The 25,861-nt window shown below is 35.1% G+C and overlaps 1 protein-coding gene across 3 annotated transcripts; it reads left to right on the top strand.

Annotated features, from left to right (window-relative positions):
• Window positions 1–5,879: 5,879 nt before the first annotated feature.
• On the top strand, window positions 5,880–19,325 carry LOC113040169 (GTP-binding protein 1-like). Of its 3 annotated transcripts, XM_026198458.1 has the most exons (12): window positions 5,880–5,948; window positions 6,039–6,225; window positions 8,675–8,786; window positions 8,955–9,135; window positions 9,212–9,560; window positions 9,644–9,767; window positions 10,271–10,385; window positions 10,685–10,829; window positions 10,903–11,221; window positions 12,335–12,513; window positions 12,760–12,885; window positions 16,268–19,324. In XM_026198458.1, the coding sequence occupies exons 2-12, from the start codon at window positions 6,058–6,060 to the stop codon at window positions 16,376–16,378; spliced, it is 1,929 nt and encodes a 642-aa protein (XP_026054243.1). In that variant the 5' UTR covers window positions 5,880–5,948; window positions 6,039–6,057; the 3' UTR covers window positions 16,379–19,324. The 3 variants fall into 3 exon arrangements, with proteins under 3 accessions (XP_026054243.1, XP_026054244.1, XP_026054245.1); XM_026198459.1 differs by lacking the exon at window positions 5,880–5,948 and having other exon boundaries at window positions 5,955–6,225; XM_026198460.1 differs by lacking the exon at window positions 5,880–5,948 and having other exon boundaries at window positions 6,105–6,225; window positions 8,670–8,786; window positions 16,268–19,325.
• The last annotated feature ends 6,536 nt before the right edge of the window (window positions 19,326–25,861 follow it).

Here is a 25,861-nt window from a genome sequence, read left to right as displayed (position 1 = left end):
CGCAGCTCCTCCCGCAGGTGTGTGTGTGTGTGTGTGTGAGAGAGAGAGAGAGAGAGGGGGGGGGGGGGGGGGGGGGGGGGGAGTGAGAGAGAGAGAGAGAGAGAGAGAGAGAGAAAGAGAGAGAGCACGGACGGAGCGGACTGCGTGCGCCTCAGTTTGAGGATAATGAGGTAGGATGGGAGGGAGAGAGAGAAGGGTGATAGGACGACGGGAGGAGAGAGAGAGAGAGAGAGAGAGAGAGAGAGAGAGATATGCATGTGGTGAACAACACACTCACATGAGAGATAAGACAGACAGATAGACAGATAGATAAAATAAGAGAGAGAGAGAGAGAGATAGATAGATAGATAGATAGATAGATAGATAGATAGATAGATAGATAGATAGATAGATAGATAGATAGATAGATAGACAGACAGTCAGACAAGAGATAGATAGAACGATAGATAGAACGATAGACAGACAGATAGATAAAATAAAAGATAGATAGATAGATAGACAGACAGACAGACAGAAATATAAAATAAGAGATAGATAGACAGATAGATAGATAGAACGATAGATAGAAAGATAGACAGACAGATAGATAAAATAAGAGATAGATAGACAGACAGACAGACAGACAGACAGACAGACAGATAGATAGATAGATAGATAGATAGATAGATAGATAGATAGATAGAAAGACAGATAGATAAAATAAGAGACAGACAGACAGACAGACAGATAGATAGATAGATAGATAGATAGATAGATAGATAGATAGATAGATAGATAGATAGATAGATAGATAGATAGATAGATAGATAGATAGAATGAACGACAGATACTAAACACAAAGTCAGAGAACTAATATGAATGAATGGATCAGGTGAATGTGAACTGGTGTGTGTGTGTGTGTGTTATTATCATTATTTTAAATTCCCCGCAGTGTAAATCTCCAGCTGACTAGAGGTAACAGCTATAGCTCCGTGTACATGAAACCGTAACAAATCCAAACCATGCAGAAGACCCTCTTCCAGCTGTCATAAAGCAGCCCACCTCCGTCTGTCGCTCTCTGGGAGCGTCTCTGGGGCCCGTGGGTTTGGGTGCAAAGATTTCAAAACTCAAAGCGCAGAAAACAATTCTTAGGCTAACTATAAAATAAAGCACTACATCATAAAGTCCAGCGCCAAGATAACAATGACTTTTGTTGCTTCATTTCCATGCGAGGATCAGAAGGGACTACAGAGAAACCAAATCTAATGCGATTCGATGGAATCTAATTCGATCAATTTGATTCAGGAACATGTTTCTGGCGGCGAGTTAATCTGCCGACGGTTTTTTTGACGCCTTTATCTGGTTTTCATGAGATGGAACACAAAGTACAGGCACTAAAGCCTTTCGATTGTTGTTTTCTTGCTTAGACAAAAGAAACGGAGGCCAAGTCTGCTGCCTTTAAAAGTGGATGAATTCCTTAGCTCCACTCAAACGCCAGCAGACATGCAATGATGCAATAACCTCGCCATTTAATGCGGTTTAGCCGTGTTTGTCCTCAAATCTAAGCAGGTGTCCTTGGCGCCAGGGAACATGTGAAACATCCAGATCTCCGGCGTCTTGTTCTTGCGCTAAATCATCTGCAATTCATGAGGTTTCAGATGTGGAAAACGCACTGAACTTTGGTTTTCCGTTTCTAAATGTTTGGCAGTGTTTGGAGATTTTAGGAAACCAGAGGTCGTGACTGCGCAAAACTCTTTGCCGTGATGGATTTTTGAAGGCAGCCCGGTGACAATTCCAAACTTTCCCATGATGCTTCGGGGCTTTTCCGCCCCATCATTTTCCAAGAGTCAGGGAGTCTCTGGATGACATTTTTGGTGCATTAAGACAATGTGTGAAGCTGCTAAACATAGGCAAACAGGTAAAAGAACTACTTTTACACTTACAGATGTATCTGTGTTTGTGATGTGGGAGATATGCATATGAACACAGAAATATTAGCCTTATATATATTTCAACAGCAACACAAGCTTATGACAGCATATAGTAAAAGTGTAAAAGTGGGCTGTATATGATATAGTGTACAGATGATGTGTGCAATATTTTTGACGGTAAAAAATGGTTGATTCCAAATCAACGTTACATTAAAATTGACCTCATTTACTTTAATACACACTCTTTGACTTATTTTGAAATGCCATACACATCACTTGAAAAAAAAATGGTTCTTAATCTTTTATTCAAATTATTGGTTCTGGCTCTCAAAGGACTTTTACATTTTGATGACATCATCAAGCACTCGGGTTTTAGTGATATCTTTCACAAGCTAAACAATTCTAAATGTTTGTTTGTTTATATATTAATTTGTTTTCCCCCCTCTTTTTTTTCTGTGTTTTCCATCATTTTATCTTCTAATATATGGGCATGAGAGAATATACTTAGAGGAAAAAAAAATAAAAAAATAAAACCAATACAAGGAAACTATTAAGAAATAATTATTAAAATCATAATAGTGATAAATATATTAATATATTATATTAATCTTATTCTATTATATCTTATATATTTTATTATATTATTTCATATTATTATTTGAAAAGAAAATCTAATAAAAAATGTAATTTAATCAAAATTCTAATTAGAACTAATACCAATTATTATTATTATTATTATTATTATTATTATTATTCTTAAAAAGATTTTTTTTAAATAATAACATTAGCTAAATAATAATAATAACTGATATTACATATATATAACTTTATTAGATTATTTAATATTTTTATTAGTTGAAAAAAATCGTAAAGTAAAAACTAAAGAAATTAATAGAAATTCTAATGAGAACTACTACTACCAATAATAACAATAACTAATGTTATTGTTAACGGTAAAAAATATTAGCTAAAACGAACAACACCAATAATCATATATTATATTTTATATATTATTTTATTTTTTTATCTAATATATTATCTGAAAAAAATCTAAATAAATTAATAATGTGTATATTATTATTATTATTAACAAAACTATAATAACAAAATATAAATAATATAAATAATAACAAAAAAATAGCAACAACTTTATTATTATACTATAAAACAAAATATAAAAAATAATAATAAACAGCATTATCATTATTATTTATTTTTGACTATTTACATTTTTAGAAAGATATACTCCAGTCCTCCAAACTATTTTCTCTGCAGGCGTGTCCTTAAGTGCCATGGCAGCTGTCAAAGCCATATATTTTGAGTGTACAAAGTCATTTCCTCACACATTCAGTGTGTAGCAATAACGCGGGCCTCGATTTTGAAGCACAGACTCCCGCACAAGGAAGCCATACGGATGCACATAAGCAACCACATCCTTCACAATCTTCACGTCTCAACATAAGAGAGAAGTACAGAGTGTCTTTATTACCCAGTTATCATAAATAAAACCCATACACAAGCCCAGGAGTGAGTGATAGACAGCGTGAGCATATAAAACACATCCATCCAGCTGCAAGAGTCTTTTACTGCCATCTACAGAACGTCAATCAAACTGCCCGAGAGGTTATTAATATAAAGCTCGAAATAGAAAGCAAAAACACATTTTTATGAGGTGCAGCACTCTTTCTTTTCAGCGTTTTGGGTCAACCAGTCGAAACAGTTTATTCTGGCTGGCTTGGGCCCGTTAAAAACCTGAGGACACTTAAGGATATGTCACTCAGCTGTGTTGGAGTGCTCTCTCATGGCTCTCTCGCACTTTTTCTTCAGCTCAACCAGACACAGACCCCTGGTTTCTCAACTTCCTAATTGGCCACAGCTCTAGAATGGCCTGTGACTCCACAAGCCGCTGAATTTCAATCAAGCTGCACAAAAGAGGCCTGTGTTTCTGCGCGAGGAGCGAGTCCGGCCCGTCTCTCCATTCAGCCCCGTGTTTGTCCGTCTGACTCACACTGATGGACAGGAACTGAGGTCAGAGAGTCATCCTCCACCTCTGGCGTGAGGTAAAATCTGGCCGTGATGCGGTTAATAACTAAAACAGGCCAGAGGTTTGTAAGTGAACAGCGAATGATCCTGTCCCACTTATCTGTACTGAATTACAGATGACGAAACTCCCATTTCTGGCGTTAACCAATAATCTGTGCTATTTATACACTTATATTTTGTTGTTTGTTTTTATTATTATTTAAATTGTTTAGCCAACGGTCCGTGGCCCTGACGTCTGAGTCTGAGACTATCCAGCACTTAAGCATGTTCTGAATAACATATTACACCATTTCTGCAGTGTCTGTGTGTAATAATTATAGTAACATAGCATGAAAACTCACTTATTATCTGATGTACTGTATGATCAGACTGCCAAAAGATTGGATCATGTTTGCAATATCATACTATTTTTATTCTTTCTGTTTGGATTATTCTATCATAACATATGCATTCTGAACATAGTATTTTTGGTTTCTATTTTTGCACTCGCTCTCTTTATTTATGTTTTGGTGTGTGTGTGTGTTTGTTGCCATGTTGCAATTGTTCAGATTTCACTGTTTTGCACTTGATTGTTGCCTGCAGACACAAATTACCAATCCTGTGCAGCACATGGACTCAAAAACAGACTCATGAAACCAATTTACACTCCATTTCACCAACTGAAAAAAACAGAAGAGTTTGCCGGGAGGAGGTTCCAGACACTTCCAGGCATCTGTAGCTGCACAGAAAAAGCAAAGGCCACTGCTTGTGCGGTTCGCATTAGAAAGGAACGCACACCGCACTGCAAAACAAAAACTGGCACCGAAACATAACTGGATCAGTTGCCAAGGAAACATATGCACAGTAATTGTCACCTTGTTAAAACGAACAGAAGTGTCAGGGGTTCGTTCTGATCTTTTTATTTTTTTTTCTGCTATTTTTATAATTTGATGTTAATTTAATGAGTTTGTCCTCTCAGCATATGCAACAAGCACAAGAAAAGACCTATAAAAAAAGTGTGTAAAGATTAAACTGACTGAAAATTATGAACTTATTAACAATATTAAAAGCAAAATGTAATTATTTATTTATATATATATATATATATAATTATATATATGCTATGTATGTTACACAATTAACAACATACACATATAATAATAATAATAATAATAATAATAAACCGCTAATACAATAAAACTAAAAATAACAACAAGAAAAATACATGCTTTATAAACATTTATAAAAACTGTTTCTGTTTTTTCAAATAAACCATTCAATTATTCTGTTCTATTATATTATATTCTGTACCGACACACTTCCAATCCACGGCACAACACTGCCACCTAGTGTTCATACGCCTCAGAGCCTCCTAGAGGACGATTTTAATAGCAATGTTTCAGCAAAAAAAAAAAAAAAACAAGGGAGGGGGGTGGGGGTTATACATTTGCTACTCGTAACATGCGTTTTTCCCAATCTCTTGCCTTGATGTCTTTTGATACATATCGCAATATATAATATTTACAAGTTTCAATTCATAGTTTCTAGATAGACATGTTCAGACTTGCCTGCTTGCACATGTAATGATGTGAATGAATTATTACCAAGTAGGCGTGTCTTGATGGTTGTCCTATTCTGGCGTCTACACGAATATCAGATGAGAGCTACGCGTATTAGGCCTACATCAGACTTTTTCTTTAAAAGTAGATTTTCAGACTTCCATTGTTAATAATTAATGAGTAGGCGTTTCTCTCCAGAGCTGGTTTAAAAATGCATAAATTACGCACGTAGGTAGTTTATAAATAATAATAATAATAAGAAAAAGTACGCCACGTGAAAACATGCATAAAACGAATCTTATTTCGAAGGCAGAATCATATCTAAAATAAACTTTTAAGTTTACAAAGGCTTTTCCAGACGTGCTTAAAAAAACTTATTAATTATTCACGAGTAGGCGTGTCTCCCACAGGGCCCTTATTCCTAATTCAAAAAGTGCATGTGAACTACGCTGGGCAGGTCAGTGTGACAAAGTTGAGAGTTGATACGAAACTTACTCTAGTTTCAGAACCGCTAAACAAACCTTCACTGGATCAATCTCTTTTCCAGACGCAGGCTGGAGGAGTACATGGCGGCGACAGAGAGCAGCTTAAGCCCGGCGGTGGAGTCGGTTGTGCCGGCTTGTATGTTCGCACCTGACCCGGGCTGCGCGGAGGATTCGCCCGGCGCTGAGCGCAGCAACGCCGGCGACAACCAGAACGGGGAAGCCGAGGACCATTTAGACCTCACCAGCAAGGTGGCTCTCAGGCCTAAGCGTTCGTTTGAACACTTCTCCGGGTGCATGAACCATTACAAGGGTTTATTTGTTAAACGCGTGGTGTTAAAACACATTTAACAACTTTGAATTCAAAGCATCGAGCTGCGTGAGTGACACGTCGACTGTGCATGTGAACGCCAGCTGGCACTGAAACAACTGCACTGACTCCAGATTTATGTGCATGTGTGCGATCAAACCTTAACACGAGTTAAGGTTGTTGCACTCTTAATGCATGTAAAACTGCAATAAAATGTGCAATATGAAATGGCACAGTTTTTGCCACAAATACTGATTTTTAAGTGATAAAACATTTTGACAATATTTCAGCTGATTAGGTTTAGAATTATAAAATATCAAAGCAAACTTAAAGATTTTCAAGTTACTACATTTTCAAATTATTTGCCAGTTTTCTGATGTTTTTAGAGTTTATAATAATGCAAGTAAATTCCTACATTTAACTAAATAAAATTGAATTCTTAAAATTACAGAGACTGTATGAAAATAAATTTACTTGCAAAAATGGATCAGAACGGTTAAGTTATAGCTTGCGGTCTACAGCAGTAGAATTAATCTTATTTTTTTCCTCAAAGTACACACAGCACCCTATATTGACAGAAAAACACAGAATTTGACATTTTTGCAGATTTATATAAAAAAACAAACTGAAATATCAGAAGGTCTTAAGTATTCAGACCCTTTGCTCGGTATTTAGTAGAAGCACCCTTTTGATCCAATACAGCCTTTTTGGGTAAGTCTTTTTGGGAAAGAAGTTTTTCACCCCTGGATTTGGCGATCCTCTGCCATTCCTCCTTGCAGATCCTCTCCAGTTCTGTCAGGTTGGATGGTAAACGTTGGTGGACAGCCATTTTCAGGTCTCTCCAGAGATACACAATAAGCTTAAAGTCAGGGCTCTGGCTGGACCATTCAGGAACAGTCACGGAGTTGTTGTGAAGCCACTCCTTCATTATTTTAGCTGTGTGCTTGGGGTCATTGTCTTGTTGGAAGGTGAACCTTCGGCCCAGTCTGAGGTCCTGAGCACTCTTGAGAAGGTTTTCATCCAGGATATACCTGTACCTGGCTGCATTCATCTTTCCCTCGATTACAAACAGTCGTCCTGTCCCTGCAGCCGAAAATCACCCCCACAGCATGATGCTTCCACCACCATGCTTCACTGTTGGGACTGTATTGGACAGGTGATGAGCAGTGCCTGGTTTCCTCCACACATACCGCTTAGAATTAAGGCCAAAAAGTTCTATCTTGGTCTCTTCATACCAGAGAATCCTTCAGGTGATTTTTTTACCAAACTCCATGGGGGCGTTCATGTGTCCGTTGGGCCACTCTGCCATAAAGCCCCGACTGGTGGAGGGCTGCAGTGATGATTGACTTTCTACAGCTTTCTCCCACCTCCCGACTGCATCTCTGGAGCTCAGCCACAGTGATCTTTGGGTTCTTTACCTCTCTCACCAAGACTCTTCTCCCCCGATAGCTCAGTTTGGCCGGACAGACAGCTCTAGGAAGGGTTCTGGTCGTCCCAAATGTCTTCCATTTAAGGATTATGGCCACTGTGCTCTTAGGAACCTTAAGTGCAGCAGAATTTTTTTTTGTAACCTTGACCAGATCTGTGCCTTGCCACAATTCTGTCTCTGAGCTCTTCAGGCAGTTCCTTTGACCTCACAATCCTCATTTGCTCTGACATGCACTGTGAGCTGTAATGTCTTATATAGACAGGTGTGTGGCTTTCCTTATCAAGTCCAATCAGTATAATCAAACACAGCTGGACTCAAGTGAAGGTGTATGATCAGAAGAAATGGACAGCACCTGAGTTAAATATATGAGTGTCACAGCAAAGGGTCTGAATACTTAGGACCATGTGATATTTCAGTTTTTCTTTTTTAATAAATGTACAAAAATGTCAACAATTCTGTGTTTTTCTGTCAGTATGGGGTGCTGTGTGTACATTAATGAGGAAAAAAGATTAACTTAAATGATTTTACCAAATGGCTGCAATATAACAAAGAGTGAAACATTTATGGGGGTCTGAATACTTTAAGTACCCACTGTAGATACAATTTATACATAGATACAATATGGATACATAGATATATGGAATATATTCCAATATATTGGTATCTCCAATAGAATCATTCATAGCCTGCTGTCTAAAGCAGTGAAATAAATTTTATTTTAACAGATTTTTGTTTTAATAATTTAAAAAGCATGCTTGTGCTATCATCATAACTAAAATAGAATATATTTAATATATCGTAGTCCAGTTTAATGGCATTCAAGTTTTGCTTAAGTGTCTAAATTCTTTTTGGGGTCACTGTAAAGAGATATTAAATATTTGGAATGCATACCAAAATGTTGACGTTATAATATATTAAAATACATGCTCAATAAATATCTCGTTCTTCTTCTATAAGTACAGTTTGCACTGGTCAGCCCTACAGGAGAGCAGTATGAGTGTTTACAAAAGCAGCTGCGAGAGCGAATAGAGGAAGGATGCGGAGAAACCATCTATGTGGTCGGAATGGGAACAGGTGAGACGTGAAAACAGTTATTTTAAATTGAAAGAATATTCAAATATATTACTATTTTTACTAGGTTAAATATATGCAACCTTGGTGAGAATGAGCAATTTCTTTCAAAATCATAAAAAATGTCCTATGAAGAAGTGTTGATAAATGCTTTGTTTCTCTGTCTCTCAGATGGGGGTGATTATGGTCTGGATGAGCGGGATATGGAAGCATCTGTCGCTACGGTGCAGTCAATTTGTGAACAGGTTGATGCGGACTTGATTCTGCTGAGAGAGAGGACAGAAACAGCAGGACATGTCCGGGATTATCTCATCCGTCGTCGAGTGGGAGAGGCAGACTTCCTGGAAGTCAGGTTAGAAGATGTTTTAAAAATAAAATTATTCATAAAAATGATACGTTTGTTTGCTTAAAATCATTTCTTTTTTCAGGGTGGCGGTCGTAGGTAATGTAGACGCTGGTAAAAGCACACTTTTGGGTGTGCTAACCCATGGTGAACTTGACAACGGCCGTGGATTCGCCCGCCAGAAGCTATTCCGACACAAACACGAGATGGAGAGCGGCCGGACGAGTAGCGTCGGTAATGACATCCTGGGCTTCGACCAGGAGGGGCAGGTGGTCAACAAACCGGACAGCCATGGAGGCAGCCTGGACTGGACCAAAATCTGCGAGAGGTCATCGAAGGTCATCACTTTCATTGACTTGGCGGGCCACGAGAAGTACCTGAAGACCACCGTATTTGGCATGACTGGCCATCTGCCGGATTTCTGCATGCTAATGGTGAGAGGGAGTAGGTGTGCCACAGGTATATGTACTCTGCGGTTTCAAGTTTTATGAATCCTGTCTTTTTCTGTTTCTCAAAGGTGGGAAGTAATGCAGGAATCATTGGCATGACTAAAGAGCACCTCGGTCTCGCTCTGGCCCTCAACGTTCCTGTTTTTGTAGTTGTAACAAAGATAGACATGTGCCCCGCTAACATCTTACAAGGTAATGTGACTCTCATTGTACTACAGAAGTTTTATCAACAACATTTGCGGCATAATGTTGATCATTAATTATTTACAGAAATAATATTCAATATATAGACATTTTGTAAGATCCCAGGTGCCCACACATTTTTGCAGATGTTGTGCGTCTTTATTTCTATGTTGTTGTTTTTTTACACATTTTATACTATTACCAATATGAGAGTATAAATTCGTTTTTGTAGTTTGAGTGTAATATCCTGTGACTTCTCTGTGTGGAGGAACTTATACACTAGTGGTGTAATTCCTGCATGTTTGTGTAATATATGCAGCAAGAATACTTCATAAATATCCTTGCGCATATTGTGCAAATGTTACTGGGTTTTTGGAGTTCAGAAGGTATAAAAATTCAATTAAGTTGGGAAATTAAAGTAAAAATTATTTCCTGGTTTAATCAACAATATCCCGCAAATGCCTACAGTGTATGTTTTTTGTAGACAAATGTTGTGTGGTTTTGCGTTGCAGAGACGCTAAAGTTATTACAAAGGTTACTCAAGTCTCCAGGATGCAGAAAAATACCAGTTTTGGTGCAAAACAAGGATGATGTCATTGTTACAGCCTCAAACTTCAGCTCAGAAAGGTAATTTTACTGAAACTTTACATAAACTTACACTTAGGATGGGCCTCACAATTTTTTGATTTCGGACATTATCCTAAGGTTTTAGGCCTAGAATGCCATAAAAATATTTTTCAGGTGCGAAAAAAAATCCACACAAAAACTGTAATTGTAACTACAATTAAATTGAAAAACGTTGTAAATCAAGATGCTTTTTTGCCCGAATAATCTTTGTAAGCGTAAACCTCAAACAAGGTATTAATATCACCTGATATTTATATAATCAGAGCACGTTAAACCAAAAGCATTATTTTTGTGTGTAGGATGTGTCCGATTTTCCAGATCTCAAATGTGACAGGAGAAAACATGGACTTGTTGAAAATGTTCCTGAACTTGCTGTCTCCCAGAACGATGTACAAGGACGACGAGCCGCCAGAGTTTCAGATTGACGACACATATTCAGTGCCGGTACGTTACACACTGTCTTTGTACTTCTATCTACCTCTTTCTCAATCGTTTGAAGCTCTCGTATGTTCCTCAGGGTGTAGGTACTGTAGTATCAGGGACTACTTTACGTGGATTAATACGGCTGAATGACACGCTGCTCCTCGGTCCGGATCCTCTGGGCGTCTTCATCCCCATCGTCGTCAAATCCATCCACCGCAAGCGCATGCCTGTTAAAGAAGTGCATGGGGGCCAGACTGCCTCATTCGCTCTGAAGAAGATCAAGCGTTCGTCGATCAGGAAGGGGATGGTGATGGTGTCGCCCCGCCTCAACCCACAGGCATGCTGGGAGTTTGAGGCAGAGATTCTCGTACTGCACCATCCAACGACGATATCGCCGAGATACCAAGCTATGGGTGGGTAGGCAAGACAAATGTTCAATATTTTGACTGAATTTTTTTACTAATTAAAATTTATACTTTTACTCCGAATACATTTCATGAAATTAAATTGGCCTACTTAACATTATTTTAATATAGTCGGTTAAACATTTATATTTATTCAAAATATTCAAAATAAACATTAGACTGGATATTTGTTTATTATGATAAAAGTTAATTAAGATTTTTGTTAAGTAATCTATATTAAACTTTTTTAAAGGTTTAAAATGATTTTTTTTGTTTATTGTGATATTTTAACCATTTGCTTGTTGTTTACTATATATTGAACATATAAATTTGAAATAAAAAATATACAAAAACATCCAAAATAAAATACTTGTATTTTTAATGCAGCAAATATTTATTTAGCATTTTATTTATTTATAAATCCAAATGTCTAAATATTACATATCTATGTAACATATAAATAAAACATTTTACTTAAATATGTAAAAACAATTATTTATATATATATATATATATATATATATATATATATATATATATATATATATATACTCATTTTAAATTAACTAATTTTACTTTTAAATGTTACTATTAAAAATGTTGTACTAATAAAATATAATAATTAGTTTTTAGGTAAATTAAAATGAATCCTAATGAATTTATTTATAATTTGTATAAAAACTAATTATTATATAGACATTTTGTGAGAAACGGAGAATATTTAAATTTTGACAGATAATTCTGTTTCACTTGCTTACACTTTTATTTTATGTTATAATCAGTATAAGTATAGATTTACAGATTTACCTTTATAAAATTGCGTTTAAAAAATTAGACTTTAATGTTTGTATTGGGAAAAACTGCTGTTATTTTACTGAGTGTTTAAAAATATACATTTAACATTACGGGGGATATTAACCAATATTATAGTATAAATCTTACATTTTACCTTAATATACATAAAGAAATGGATTCTCTGTTTGACTCTTATATGCTTCCAATATCAGCTTCTAATATCAGTGCTTTTGTTATAGTTTAAAAAAAAAATGTAATAATTAAATCCAAATTGTATCTAAAAAGATATAGTAGTATCTCTTAGTGAAGAGTTTCTCTGTATCATAGTTCACTGTGGCAGTATCAGACAGACGGCCACTATCATCGGTATGAACAAAGACTGTTTACGGACGGGGGACAAAGCCACCGTGCTCTTCCGCTTCATCAAGACCCCCGAGTACTTCCACCCGGACCAGAGACTCGTCTTCAGAGAGGGCAGGACCAAGGCCGTGGGCACCATCACTAAGGTCAGAGGTCACAAAAACATTCACCCTTTATATACATATAAATAAATAAATGGCTTCTTGAAATTTGTCCAACTGGAGACTGTTATTGAATTGGTTTTACCTTAGAGTTGTCAATCATGCCTTTTTGATAATGTCAGCCAATAATGTATATAAAGAGATTTGTTACGTTCCAGCATGAGTCATAAAAACTGGAAACGATGCGTTTCCTTCTGAAACTCCTGTCTGTTGTCTTGGCTTGTGCGACAGCTGCTACAGAGCAAGCCTCAGGCCAAGATGCAGTCTACCAAGAAAACCTCGTCACAGGTGGAAGGCTCTTCATCAGCCTGCGAGGAAAGCTCACCGATGGGAGGAAGCCCTCAGATGGGACAGCTGGTGAGAGTCCGCAATAAACCCAGAAATAATGGATAAAATCATTGTACTTCATTATGTATTATAAAACCTTTACAAATCAAGTCTATAATAATAGTAGTCATACTTATATTTTATTATAATTAAATTTTACACATACACATACATACATGTTTAAATATATATATATATATATATATATATATATATATATATATATATATATATATATATATATATATATATATATATATATATATATATATATATTACACACACACATATTTATATAATTCTATATAATATTTTACTAATAACTTTTTGTATAATATACACACACATTTTATTATATTTTAATGATATAATATTTTTACTAACAACTGATTGTGTGTGTATATATATATATATATATATATATATATATATATATATTAGTATAAAATAATTGTATATATTATAAAATTTTAACTAAAATATAACAAAATTGTGTGTGTATATATGTATATATATATATATATATATATATATATATATATATATAGATAGATAGATAGATAGATAGATAGATAAATAGATAGATAAATCAATAATTGTACTACTACTACAATGACTAATGCAGAAGATAACTGTATATATTGCGAATGTATATCCATACATCTATATTTATATAAAAAAAAAAAATTATTATTCTACTACTACTAAAATGATTAATATATAAAATGTCATAATGTATTATATGTTGTTAATATATATAAATGAACGCACACACATACACACACACATAGATTAATAATCATGTTACATAATCTGTAATGTTCTTATTATGCTCGGTATTAAATCATTTTCTCTCACTTTTTGCCCATGTTGTTCCCTATATTCTCTTTTTCACTTCATACTTTTCTTCGGGCTGTATATAATATTCATCTCCAAGTGTTCACGGACACTTACAGCCCTTGAAATGTCTCATACCTTTTCATCCCCATACACCAACCACTTTGTTTTCTCCTCTCTTTTGTCCGTGGCTCAGTGCGGTAGACAGCAGGGGGCGATCAGACACTTTGCACAGATTGAAACAAAGAGAATAAAGTTAAAAAAGCACAAGACAGCAGTGTGAAGTGAAGGTAAAACGGTTTAAAGCACATTAAGGTCAGACTCTTTAAGCTTCTTAAAATGTTAATTTGCTGTAATGTAAATCGCAGAGGTATTAAGAGCATTACTTTCTTGATTATAAAAGACATTAGAGTCTTAATGTAATGAATTAGGCTGATTCATTTCCTGAACAGTATTTGAATGAGACAGATTTTCTCTGAAAAGCTCACCACTCTTTCATTTAGACTTAACGCTTAATTGTTTTTTTTTTCCATGAATGGTCACTGCAGACTGAATTCTGGGTTTTGTTTCTTTGTAAGTAGTGTTCAAATAGTGAAGCTGTCCTTATTAACCATTATTGAGATGTTAAATTACAGGTTTACAGACCAAATCCATTTACAGTTTTTCTCAGTCGCTTGGGTACATTTCTCTAATCATTCTTGAGATTTGCAAAACAGTAAGTGCATTTCTCAAAACAACTCGTACAAATATCAAAACACAATGGATGACCTGCAAAAGCCAGTCTCCTGCTCAAAATCCTTAGTTCATCTCTCAAAAATAAATATCTGTGTCAATGAACATGTCAGTGCCATCAGAATGACAAGTCCTTGTGTCATAGTTTACGGATAAGACAGTCAAATTGCTTAGTCATGTTGTCAATTTAACAGTGGAGGGATGTTCTGATGTAAACTACTGTATTGAACAGTATGCCATATGCTTATGTATGCCATATATCCATTTCAAAACTACACATTTACACATTACTGTTTGTGGGATGTTGATTGAAAGAGACTGGATAAAATTCCCAGTTACACTTTTACTAGTGGTCTGACCAAAAAAATAAAAAAATAAAAAATACTTTTACAATGCCATTGTGATATAGAAAAGGAAATATGGGAACAAAGATGAAAATAATTCCATTTTCAGAATTTGTAACTCTTGTGTTGTCCTTTGTCTATACAGTATAAGCTTTCCTACTGAAGATTCATGAGATGAACCTTTGAGCTATTTCAGAGAAATGGTTTATCATTGGTTTATCATCTACATTCTCTTCATTAGTAAAGATTCACTTGCACAATTCATGCCAAATTGACAAAAAATCTAATAATAGTGTGTAAAAATACAAATAAAAAGTGTGCTTGGCAGTTTATGACAACTAGATTAACCATTTTGCATTTAATGACTTATACTATCAACTAAAGACTAGATGTTTTGGGGGGTAAGACTATTGCACAGAAAACTGTATAATACATTTTGAGCAACATGACATTAGCAACTGATAATGTAGGAAACCGCAGATAAATGTGCGTAATCAATTGCATGAATGTACAATAGCAATCGCAACTTGTTCAAAAGAATGAGAAACTGGTTTTATGATGTGTATTAATGACTAGATGATGTGGAGGTTGTACAAGTAGTTTTGAAAATTGCATTTCTGTTTTGAAAAATGCACCAAAGTGACTGAGAAAAACTGTAAATTACTCATTCAGTTATGTTTTAAATTGCCATTAAATAAAAGGCTGGGAAAAAAAAGATATCTACCAAAATGTTCTTTTGATAAGGAAAAAATTACACAAAAGGAGTAAAATAAATAATAATAATAATAATTCAGTATTTATTTATTGAATTGATGTATTATACTTTTACTGTTATTCAAAAGTTTCAATTTCTGGAAGAAAAATAAATCAATAAAATGTTATAATATTAAATCTATTTGGTTCATCATCTCTTTCAGATGAATTTATTAAAATGTATTTAGTCAGACAAGTATTTAATTGCCAAAAACAATATTAAAATAAATTATTAAAATGTAAAGACATGTTTCATTTATTTTGATGAGGAGAAAATCCCCCCCCCCCACAAATATATATATATATATATATATATATATATATATATATATATATATATATATATATATATATATATATATATATATATATAATATTCAAACTGCTTTCATTTACAGTTTACAGCAACCTTTTGTTAAGGAAAAACTTTCGAACAACACAGTATTTTTATAGTGAGATTTGTATTTGTTTTTGATTTAAAATTAACTTTTAACACAAAATTAGTTAAACAATTGACACTTTGACTTACATTTATTTAAAAGTGAACACTACAATTAATAAAACCTATTTATTTACTTTCAAATTTATTTGATCTGTTTTCTCTCCTGCTCAGGGAAACGACATGATTTGACCAAAAACTGATAAAACAGCTTACATCTTTCGAATTAATATTGTGACAGCTGCCTTTTTTCTTAACTTGGGGTCAAATTTAAAAATAACTTTAGTTTTTTTTTTTTTTCATTCAGTTGAAGTCTGGTGGAAGTGGTCGGCGGCGTGGTGGCCAGCGGCACAAAGGCAGATCAGCTCTGAGCAGCACTGGAACAACTACTTCAGCAGCTGGAGTGAGCAACAACTGAGCCTCCTCCAGCTCTCTCTCTCTCTCTCTCTCTCTCTCACCCATCTACTGGTCAACTGACTTTAACGTTTCGAGTGAACACCAGAGGGCAGTAAAGCCTTTTTTCTCTTTCACCCTGCCCTTTTTTCACTAAACCGGACTCAACTATTTCTCCCTAATTAGAAACATTCATCTCCACTGACACAATCGTGCCAAAACCCTGACTGACAAGCAGCTGTTGTGTTCCTCGTCCACCCGCTTGTTTTTTTTGTTTTTTTTCTCACCCTTATCAAACCCTTTTACTTAATATTCTAGAGTCTTAACATCTTGTAATAAACACCCCAAAATCCTGGATTTTGTAGCCGGAATGTTTCCCCGAGGACCCAATTAAGCAGCCCACGACTGAATCCTTGTTTGTGTTCAGCGATTTAGCTATTTTCCATGTCATTTTCCTCCTTCAATTGAATTTGGCAAATGCTAACGCAGATGAAAGGGGAGAAATCTGTTCTGCTTGTCAATCTCTCATGCCCCCTCATCCTCTTCTGATTTTAATGAGCGTCGTAGCTGGTGAGATGCGCAAAATCATGGCCAGATAAAACCGCTCTCTCTTGAGGCGTCACAAATTAGGTGGCTTTCTGCTCTCCCGTGTTGCTTTTCATTGTGTGACCTGGCATTACTTACAAAAGGTCTCACCTTTTCAATGGAGAAGGTTTTTTTTTTTGGCTAAAAACGGGAAACTATCTGAGATGACGTGGCATTTCGTTCAGATTTCTGTTGTGACTTTCTCATTAAACCTTATTTTCTGTCTATTCTTATTTATTCTAGACTATTTTCATGATATTGAGAGTAGACCTTGAATAAATTCTAACTAAATTACTAATTTACCCAAAAATGAAAATTTGGTCGTCATTTGTTCACCGTCATAATGTTCTACACTATTATGATTAATTAATTTATAACATTTTTTGTGGAGGAGTTGCTCTTTTCTGTGAAGTTACAATAAAAAGACTTATTATCAATTTGCATCACAAAAGTGGTTTATAAATCTGGAAGCTCATTTCCAGCACAGGGTAGTTCTCTCAATTAACATCATGTAATTCTGACTTTTTTCTCTGAATTCTGAGTTTACATATCGCAATTCTCATTTTTTTGTTCCACAATAAAATAAACGCACACTATAAAAAAAGACTTCTATGACTTTTTATCTCACAAGTCTGCCTTTTTTGCTATTCTGAATTTATAATATAAATGCGAGGAATAAAATAATAATAAAAAAAAACACTGAATTGTCAGATTTGAGATATATAGATTCAGAATTCTGAGAAAGTCTAAATTACCACATATATAAACTGAGTTCAGATTTTGCTAAATTTTTATTGTTTTCTCAGAAATCTGAATTTACATCACGCATTTCTGACTTTTTCTCCAAATTTGTATTGCAATTTCTCAGAGTTTGTATATTGCAATTCTGTTTTGGGTTTCCACCATGCAATAAAACAGTTGTGAGTTATAAACTTGCAATTGCAGATGAACTTCTCGCAATTCAAATTAGTTTCTTACCAGATGACTTCAAAAGACTAAGGATTTATCTATAAATGTCACATGGACCACATTTAAGGCGCTTTTGAAGCTTGAAAGCTTCAGTTCCCAGTGTAATTGTGAAAAGAGCAACTGTTGCACAAAGGAAAGAATGTCATAGTTGTGTGAAAAGACATTAGGGTGAGGAAATAAAAGAATTTTCATTTTTCAGGTGAACTATTCATTTAAATATGAACCAGAATTGAAGTTATTCTTCTGTGAATCTAATATATATTTACATATCTGTTTGATGCCTTCTTGGGATTGCATTCAATTTGAAATTCGTCAGGGAAAACTGTGGTGGAATGTCGTAAAGGTCTTGAAGTTCCCTGTTAAAAAGAAAGCAAGTTCAACAGTTAGCCATTTAGTGGGGATTTTAAAGTCCATTATATTCTGTAATACAAATTCTGACCAACGGAGTTCAACATGAGAAACACCAAATCTTGTCTACCAAGATGTGGTTTCATAATTACAATTTTAAAACAAAAGAAAAACTCCGTGCCCACACAGTCGCTTTCATTTACATAGTTTACATGATCCCAATGTGCGGTATTCACACAAGGCATTGTTCAAGGCAGTTCTGGTTCTTGTTCTTGGATTTGATCTGCTGTTCTTGTCTTTTGAATCAATAAAGGTGAACCACAGGGTCTGTACTATCAGGGAAATCTTTAGACATTGATTTTAGTTTTATCTGAGGCAGCCAAGTAGATTCGAACCTCTTTAAAAAAAAACATTTTTACACACGTGATCACTAAGTTCAACTGGAATGGCTTAAGACCACATATAAACCCTTGAGTTATACAAAAAAACAGATTTAATACTTTTTTTTTTTAATCTTCAGGAACCTGAATAATAATATAGATATTTTTTTTATTAGTATTTTACTTATTTATATTTTTCCCCTCCCCCTAGGGCTGGTATGTGATTTGATTTTTAGGCAAAATACAAGACATTTTTGTATTAGAGCATTCAGTGCATTGGTTAGGATTTGATTTCGTTTCTTTTTTCAGACATTTTCTTTTGGATCCAGTCCCCATATAGTGCATGATTTTTTTTTTCGTGCATTAAAATGTATGTGCATTGCGTACAAATGAAAAAAATATGCAATTTCTGTTGTAAATCCTTTAAAATAAAATAAAATGTTATAGAAAAAACTCTTAATGCAGTTATCACGGTTGCTTTCCTGTAATTTGATAAAACAAATGTAAGGATTTTACTTTCATTGCCTTTAGTATGTACTGTTATGTCTCTAGATTGTATAATGTGAAACAACTCTTCCCCTGAGGAACTATTGAACTGAATTATTTGTAAACATTTGGTTTATTCGCCCTTAGACACTCATTTCTAATTTGTTATTTGCTTTTCTCTCCAACATGGCGAACAAATATGCCATAAAAGAATCAAATAACTTGTTGTCCCCGGACCCACTGCTGTGTAAAAAAAACTGAAACGCTCTCAGCCAACAACACTGAGGCATTTAGGTAATTTTGTCAAAACTTATTGAAGTGGTGTCATTAAAATGCCAACCAAACATCAAGCCACATGGTCAAACAGAGTCCCGCGGCACCCCTATCCCCTAATTTCCAGCCCTTAATGTCCCTGCTTCCCTGTAGGGGATGGATGCGAGTCTTGTCACTGAGATTCCAATAAATGTGTTATTCAAAAATCCAATTTCAGTCAATGGCATGTGTCGGCTTGGCCCATTCAATTGGATTTTGATGCACCACTATGTGAACGACAAGATGTTTTAGCTTAAATTTTGGTCTGTGTCTCACAGCCTGCTTCAAGAGGTGTTATTTTATGATGCAGTTCTCTGATTGGTGGAGATTTCTCTGCAGAATTATTAGTAATGTAGTTTTGTTTCCGTTTTGTTTTGTTTTTTTACCAGGAATTCCACAAAATTATTTAGAAGTCTAAATAAAGACCATTGATTGCTTTGACGAGAGCATATACTATAAGTTAACAACGTAGCCCACAGTAGGTCTGCCTTTAATGGTTTAGTAGTTATACAGTATTTAAAAATAAAAACCCACTTATGAAAAAAAGTAAATGGGATTATTGCTTCCAGAACGTGACTGGTATGCACTATGCAAACCCTCAATTTAAAGTCTAGGCAGCAAAATGTCACCAAAGTGCAATTCATATTAGTGCCACAAGAGCTAAAAGCGCAAGTTGTCATTGCTAACAATTAGCAAACCTGCTAACACCGGGCAAAACCTCATATCAGGCTTTTAGAGTTTAGATATTAGAGTTTCTTTAATGCACCTAATGTTATGAATATGACTTTCCAACTTGTTTAAATACAAACTTCACAGAAACTTATTGTTGGCCTTTTTTCCAACCATGGGTAGTTTTTTCCATGGCTAACGAAGATGGGGGGAAGGAAATGTCAATGTTAGCATCTGGCTCCAAACAAACTCAGTGTATCTGAGTCATGACAACATACACCTTTTGCTTAATTCTGTGCACAAAATATTGGCCTTCGCTTTCAAGGTCATGCACAGACACTGTAACGTTTGGTAATTTTGCTGTCCTCAGAAGTATTGATTATATTTCAGGATCTAAGGCTGCTTAGCGTTTATTAATTACAGCTTTGCCCCTCATTTGAAGCATCACTGGTTAATCCTCTGTGCATTATTTTGCGTATTGGCAGTACATAACCACAGGCTAATTAACAGAAACCATGTTTGGACAAAGCAAAGAGGACTGAAGCTTTCATTATTTGACTTTGTTTAGTCTGCCTTACCAAGATGAAAGGCTTCATAGGCTTTTCTTTGTATTTTCTTTGTTCAATCAAGCCTAATATGTAACAAATTTTCATACTTTGAAAAAGGCTTCTCGCTGTCAGGCGCCCCCTACGTCAACTACAGTTCTGTGTATATTTGGGTGGTTATAAATTCTTCAGCCAGATTCTGTTATCCTTGCATGAGTACCAAAAAAAAAAAAAAAAGAAAAACAAATAAAAACGCTTGGTTATTCTGATGAAAATGTTCACTTTTGTCAACTAAAACTAGTTCCATGCACCTTTTTGAGTATTATTAGAGTATAAACAGGTAAAGTTTATACACAAGAGTTGCACTAAAATCATCACTGATTTTAATTGGTTAGGTTTTTTGCAAGAAAAAAACATTATATATGTGACACTGGACCCCAAAACCAGTCTGAAGTCGCTGGGGTATATTTGTAGCAACAGCCAAAAATACTATTGTATGGATCAGAATTAATCATTTCATTTTATGCCAGAAATCATTAGTATATTAAGTAAAGATCATATTCGATGAAGATATTTGGTACATTTCTGACTGTAAGTATATTAAAACTTAATTTTTGATTAGTAATATGCATTGCTAAGAACTTTGACTACGTTTACATGCAGCCAATAGCCCGTTCAAAACCGGAATATTAGCAATAACCCGGTCGCGCACGGCCATGTAAACACTGGCAAAAACCCGGATATGCTCATATCCCGGTTTTTAAAAATATTATATCTATATTATACCTGGGGTACCCCTTTTCTAACCCAAATATTTGGTCTTGTAAACGCGTTTCGGCATATCCCCATCAAAATGTGTGTTCTGCGCATGTTCTATTCCCAGGGAATGTTGGTCTTTTGAGTAGAGACGGCGCATAAAAAAATCGGAAATGTAGCATATTGCGTTTTAATGTTGTCCGTACGTCCAGACGCTAACCATGCGTCGCCGTTTAGATCGTGTACTTTTTTTTTTCTTCTTTTTTTAGATTTTTTGCACCCTCAGATTCCAGATTTTCAAATAGTATCTTAGCCAAATATTGTACTATCCTAATAATCCATACATCAACGGAAAGCTTATTTATTCAGCTTTCAGGTGATGCATAAATCTCAATTTCAAAAAATTTACCCTTATGCACATAAATGGTGAGCATTATGCATGCACATCCTAAAAAATAAAATAAAAAATACAGACTACTCATTTTCATCAACCATATTTGTCAGCTGTTAATGCACCATCACTGTTTTAAACTGAATAACTGTAATGTAAATATCTTGATTATTTTAATTAATAAAAAATAAGGTAAAAATAAAAATGGCAATATTTTTTAGCATTGTTGTGACGAGTGGGGCGGGGCTGAGAGCCGTGGGAATGGAGCAAGGCCGGTTGAGTGATTGGAAATGAGCGACACCTGCTACAATCACCGGTCTCGAGTGCCACGAAGGAGACTGGAAGGATACAAAAGAGAAGCGATGAAAGTGAAGGACCAGAGAGGACCAGACCTGGATTTATTTTATGTTTTGATTTTGTTTGTGTGGTAGTCGTTCGTGAGGGGCTGTCATGCTGTTTTGTCTTTATTTTATTATTAAACTTCATTTTGATTGTCTGCCGGTTCCCGCCTCATTCTGCCCACGAAAGAACTTTGTTACAATTGTATTTATGTACGCCATAAAATAATAGAATATTTATTTAATACTAAAAAATACTTTTTTATTTTTGAAATATACTAGTATCATAGCATTTATAATACAGTGCCATCCACTATGCACTCTTGGTAAATATGAGCAAAGGTGGCTGTGAAAATAAATCTGTATTGTTTATCCTTTTGATGTTTCATTAAAGTTTTTACAAAATTCTAAACTTTCATTGAAGTAAAACAACTGAAAATGGGGGGAAAATCTCATTGTGAAATACATGTTTTCTCTAGTTCATGTTGGCCACAATTATTGGCATGATCCACATTATTGCAATATCCTTTTACCAAAAGATAACAGCTCTTAAGGTTTTCTCCTATAATGCCTGAAGAGTTTGGAGAACACCTGATAAGAGATCAGAGACCATTCCTTGATAAAAAAAATTTCCAGATCCTTTAGATTCCCAGCTCAATATTGGCGCTTCTTCTCTTCCATTCTATCATTTTCATTTTCACATTTGTGTCTGTCTGACAACTGAATATGCTGGAGTTTGTTTTTGGATTGTAACCCCTTAATTATTGCCCTGATGGTGGAAATGGGGATTTTCAATGCTTTAGCTCTTTTTCTTACAGCCACTTTCTATTTTGTGAAGCTCATCAATCTTGTTCTGCACATCAGAACTCTATTTTTTGGTTTTTCTCCTTGCGATGGATGATTAAGGGGTATTTGGCTTTTGTGTTCCTCATATTTATAATCCTGTGGAACAGGAAGTCATGGCCGGACAATTTCATGCTCCTAGTCACCCTGGTGTGCTAAAAATAATTAAATATCAATGGTAATATACAATCATTTCTAGGGTAGCCAATAATTGTAGCCAACATGCATTGAAGAAAAACAATTATTTAATCATGAGATTTTCTCCCCACTTTCATTTGATTTACTTCAATGATAGTTTTGAATTTTGTGTTTTATTATTATTATTATTATTAAATATCAAAAGGATAAACAATACATATTTATTTTCACAGCTACCTTTGCTCATATTAACCAAGGGTGTCAATAATAGTGGAGGGCATTGTATTATAAGTGCTACAATAGTATATTTAAAAACAGAGATTTAAGTATTACATTAAAAATGCTATTATTTTAAAGTGTAATTAAATACAATGTTAAAAATATCATTTTTTTCCCTCACTTGAGTCGCTATCTTCTCTTTCAGTTGAGTACAGTCATCCTAAAATATAATTAGGCCTGTTAAGTTTCCTTTTAATGCACTGAGGACAGCCTAAAGTAAAATCCGCACAGCTTACCTCATTCTCCCCAGTGTGCCACTCATGCAAGTATCTTGTGTATGTCCACAAGGCCTCTTATTAAACCAGCTATCCACTGCAGTCACAGTCGTAAGCCATTTATAAATAAATGATCAGCTCTCTGGTGCTCATTGAGTTATTGTCAGTATCTCTGACTCACTCGCTGTCTACTGTATCTTTCCATCTCGTCGCAGATTTCTAGAAGCGATTTTCAGGGAGAGCGAATTTTGCTGTTGTTCAGACTGAGAAGCATGTAAAAATAAAAACGTATAATCCCACCGACAGAAGATCCAGTGATAAGCTGTATTTCTGTGATGAATGTAAATGATTTGAAAGGGCAAAATGTAAAAATACTTCAGCAAGGGATTGGCGCTTCATCCAGTCAGACGTTAATCTCTAAGTAAATAGTGCCACTTTCATTCCAGGAGGAGAAAGTAGTTTGATTTTACTCTTTACATTGAATTTGTGGGTCGCTATTTCAGCTCATCAGAAATCAGTTTTCTCAGCATTAGTTGGTCAGTGGCAGATGTTTGGAAATGACGCAGCTCAAGTCTCTGTGGTGGGAGATAAGCGTTTTGCCTTTGATGAAAAGCTAAGCCTGTAGCTCTCAGTTCTCTGCTTTGGTTGTTGAAGTGGCTTGGCAAGGAGGGGGGCACTCGGGATTGCCATCGTCCGGAGGGTGGCATGGCCCTTAATTGATTGAGACTGTTTTAGTGGGCCCATTGCTGGTGGCACGGAAGGACCATTTACATATCTGCCATGTCCAGAATGGTCCACATGCCGAATGCTCTGGTGCATCTTGGGTCCCAAAGATCCACTGAAAAACAGCAGGAGCATTTAAATGGGCATGACTGGAATTTAAATTGCACTAATACAGTTGTTGCCCAATGTTTTTCAAAATTATGTATCATGCAACATTAAAAATTAATCTCATTAATGCATTAGTGGTGGGAAGTTTTTCTGACATCTTTTTGCAATTACTTCATGGCAGTAGATGACTGTTTTTTTATAATCAAGTCAATGAATTATTTACTCAGATGATTTATTCAACACAATGTTGTTAACTATACAAACGACATTTGAATCTTTTTTTCAAAAACAGATTATGTATCTTGCAATAAGTGTTTAAAGTGATTGTGAGAGTTCTATTAACTTATTACATTGGTCTGGAATACTGGATTCTGATTGGTCAATAGCAGCATTTTAGCGCTCAGGTGTTCCCAAATATTCACTGTTGTCTAGTTGAAAATATCATATTGCAATCTATGACACTGGTTAATGGAGATACAGTGTTGCTGTAAATTACAGATTTCTGTAAAAGTTCATCAAAAAATGACAGCGATGTTTCCCGACTGTGTTTTTGCATTTAGAAAACGTCAGTCAGGTACAGAGACAGACTGACACTAAGTGCAGTAAGAAGAGCTGCGGCAGTAAATTATGAACCTAGTAAGTCTCTTTTTCTTGTTGTTTATTCACCTGCTTGCCCTCTTGAGCACCCTTGCCCTTTTATTCACATTTTTCTCAAGTGTGAAAAACAGCATTAGAGTTCAGCACAGCTAAAATGAACCAGAAGGTGAAGGGTGCATTCTTTCTTGTGAGTCTTTTTGTAGATATTATGGTTTGGCAGACCATTATTAATGCATTAATACATGTCGGTTTTATCACTACATTTTGTCAGATAGTACATGCTGTTGGATTTACTTTAAATATTATTACTATTATTATTTTTTTTTTTGTGATTAAACTTAGGATGTCAATCTTAAATTAAGAACCAGACCATCACAAAGGAAAACCTTGCAATGCTAATTATGTATTAAATTAAATTAAAGGGGTCATATGATGCTTTTTTTTTAAAGATCATTATTTTGTGTATTTGGTGTAACAGAATATGTTGACATGATGTAATGTTCAAAAAACACATTATTTTTAAAATACTGTACATTGTTATAGGCCCTCTAAGCCCCGCCTCTCTCAAACATGTAATTTTTCTACAAAGTCCCTCCTTCTGACAAGCGTAGTCTGCTCTGATTGGGCAACTGACCCAGTGCATTGTGATTGTCCGAACACTAAAAGCACTCGTCTGAAATGAAACGGCCCTTTCCATAATCGTGAGTTTCATCTTTCAAAATAAATATAAATAGTTAATAATGTACTTAGTTTTTACCATCAATTCAAGCTCGAAAGAGGAACAGAGTCACATGACAGACAATGATGAAGCTCATATGTGTTTGCA

This window comes from Carassius auratus, chromosome 22 (assembly GCF_003368295.1).
Source record: "Carassius auratus strain Wakin chromosome 22, ASM336829v1, whole genome shotgun sequence".
Lineage (NCBI taxonomy): Eukaryota > Metazoa > Chordata > Actinopteri > Cypriniformes > Cyprinidae > Carassius > Carassius auratus.
This window is presented reverse-complemented; position numbering and strand designations above follow the sequence as displayed.

What these genes read in the sequence shown, in the direction of transcription:
- LOC113040169 (XM_026198458.1), top strand. Translation starts at nt 6,058, where the DNA reads ATGGCGGCGACAGAGAGCAGCTTAAGCCCGGCGGTGGAGTCGGTTGTG. An exon ending in GCAGACTTCCTGGAAGTCAG is followed by an intron (nt 9,136 to 9,211) that starts GTTAGAAGATGT and finishes TTCTTTTTTCAG; the next exon opens with GGTGGCGGTCGTAGGTAATG. An exon ending in CCGTGGGCACCATCACTAAG is followed by an intron (nt 12,514 to 12,759) that starts GTCAGAGGTCAC and finishes CTTGTGCGACAG; the next exon opens with CTGCTACAGAGCAAGCCTCA.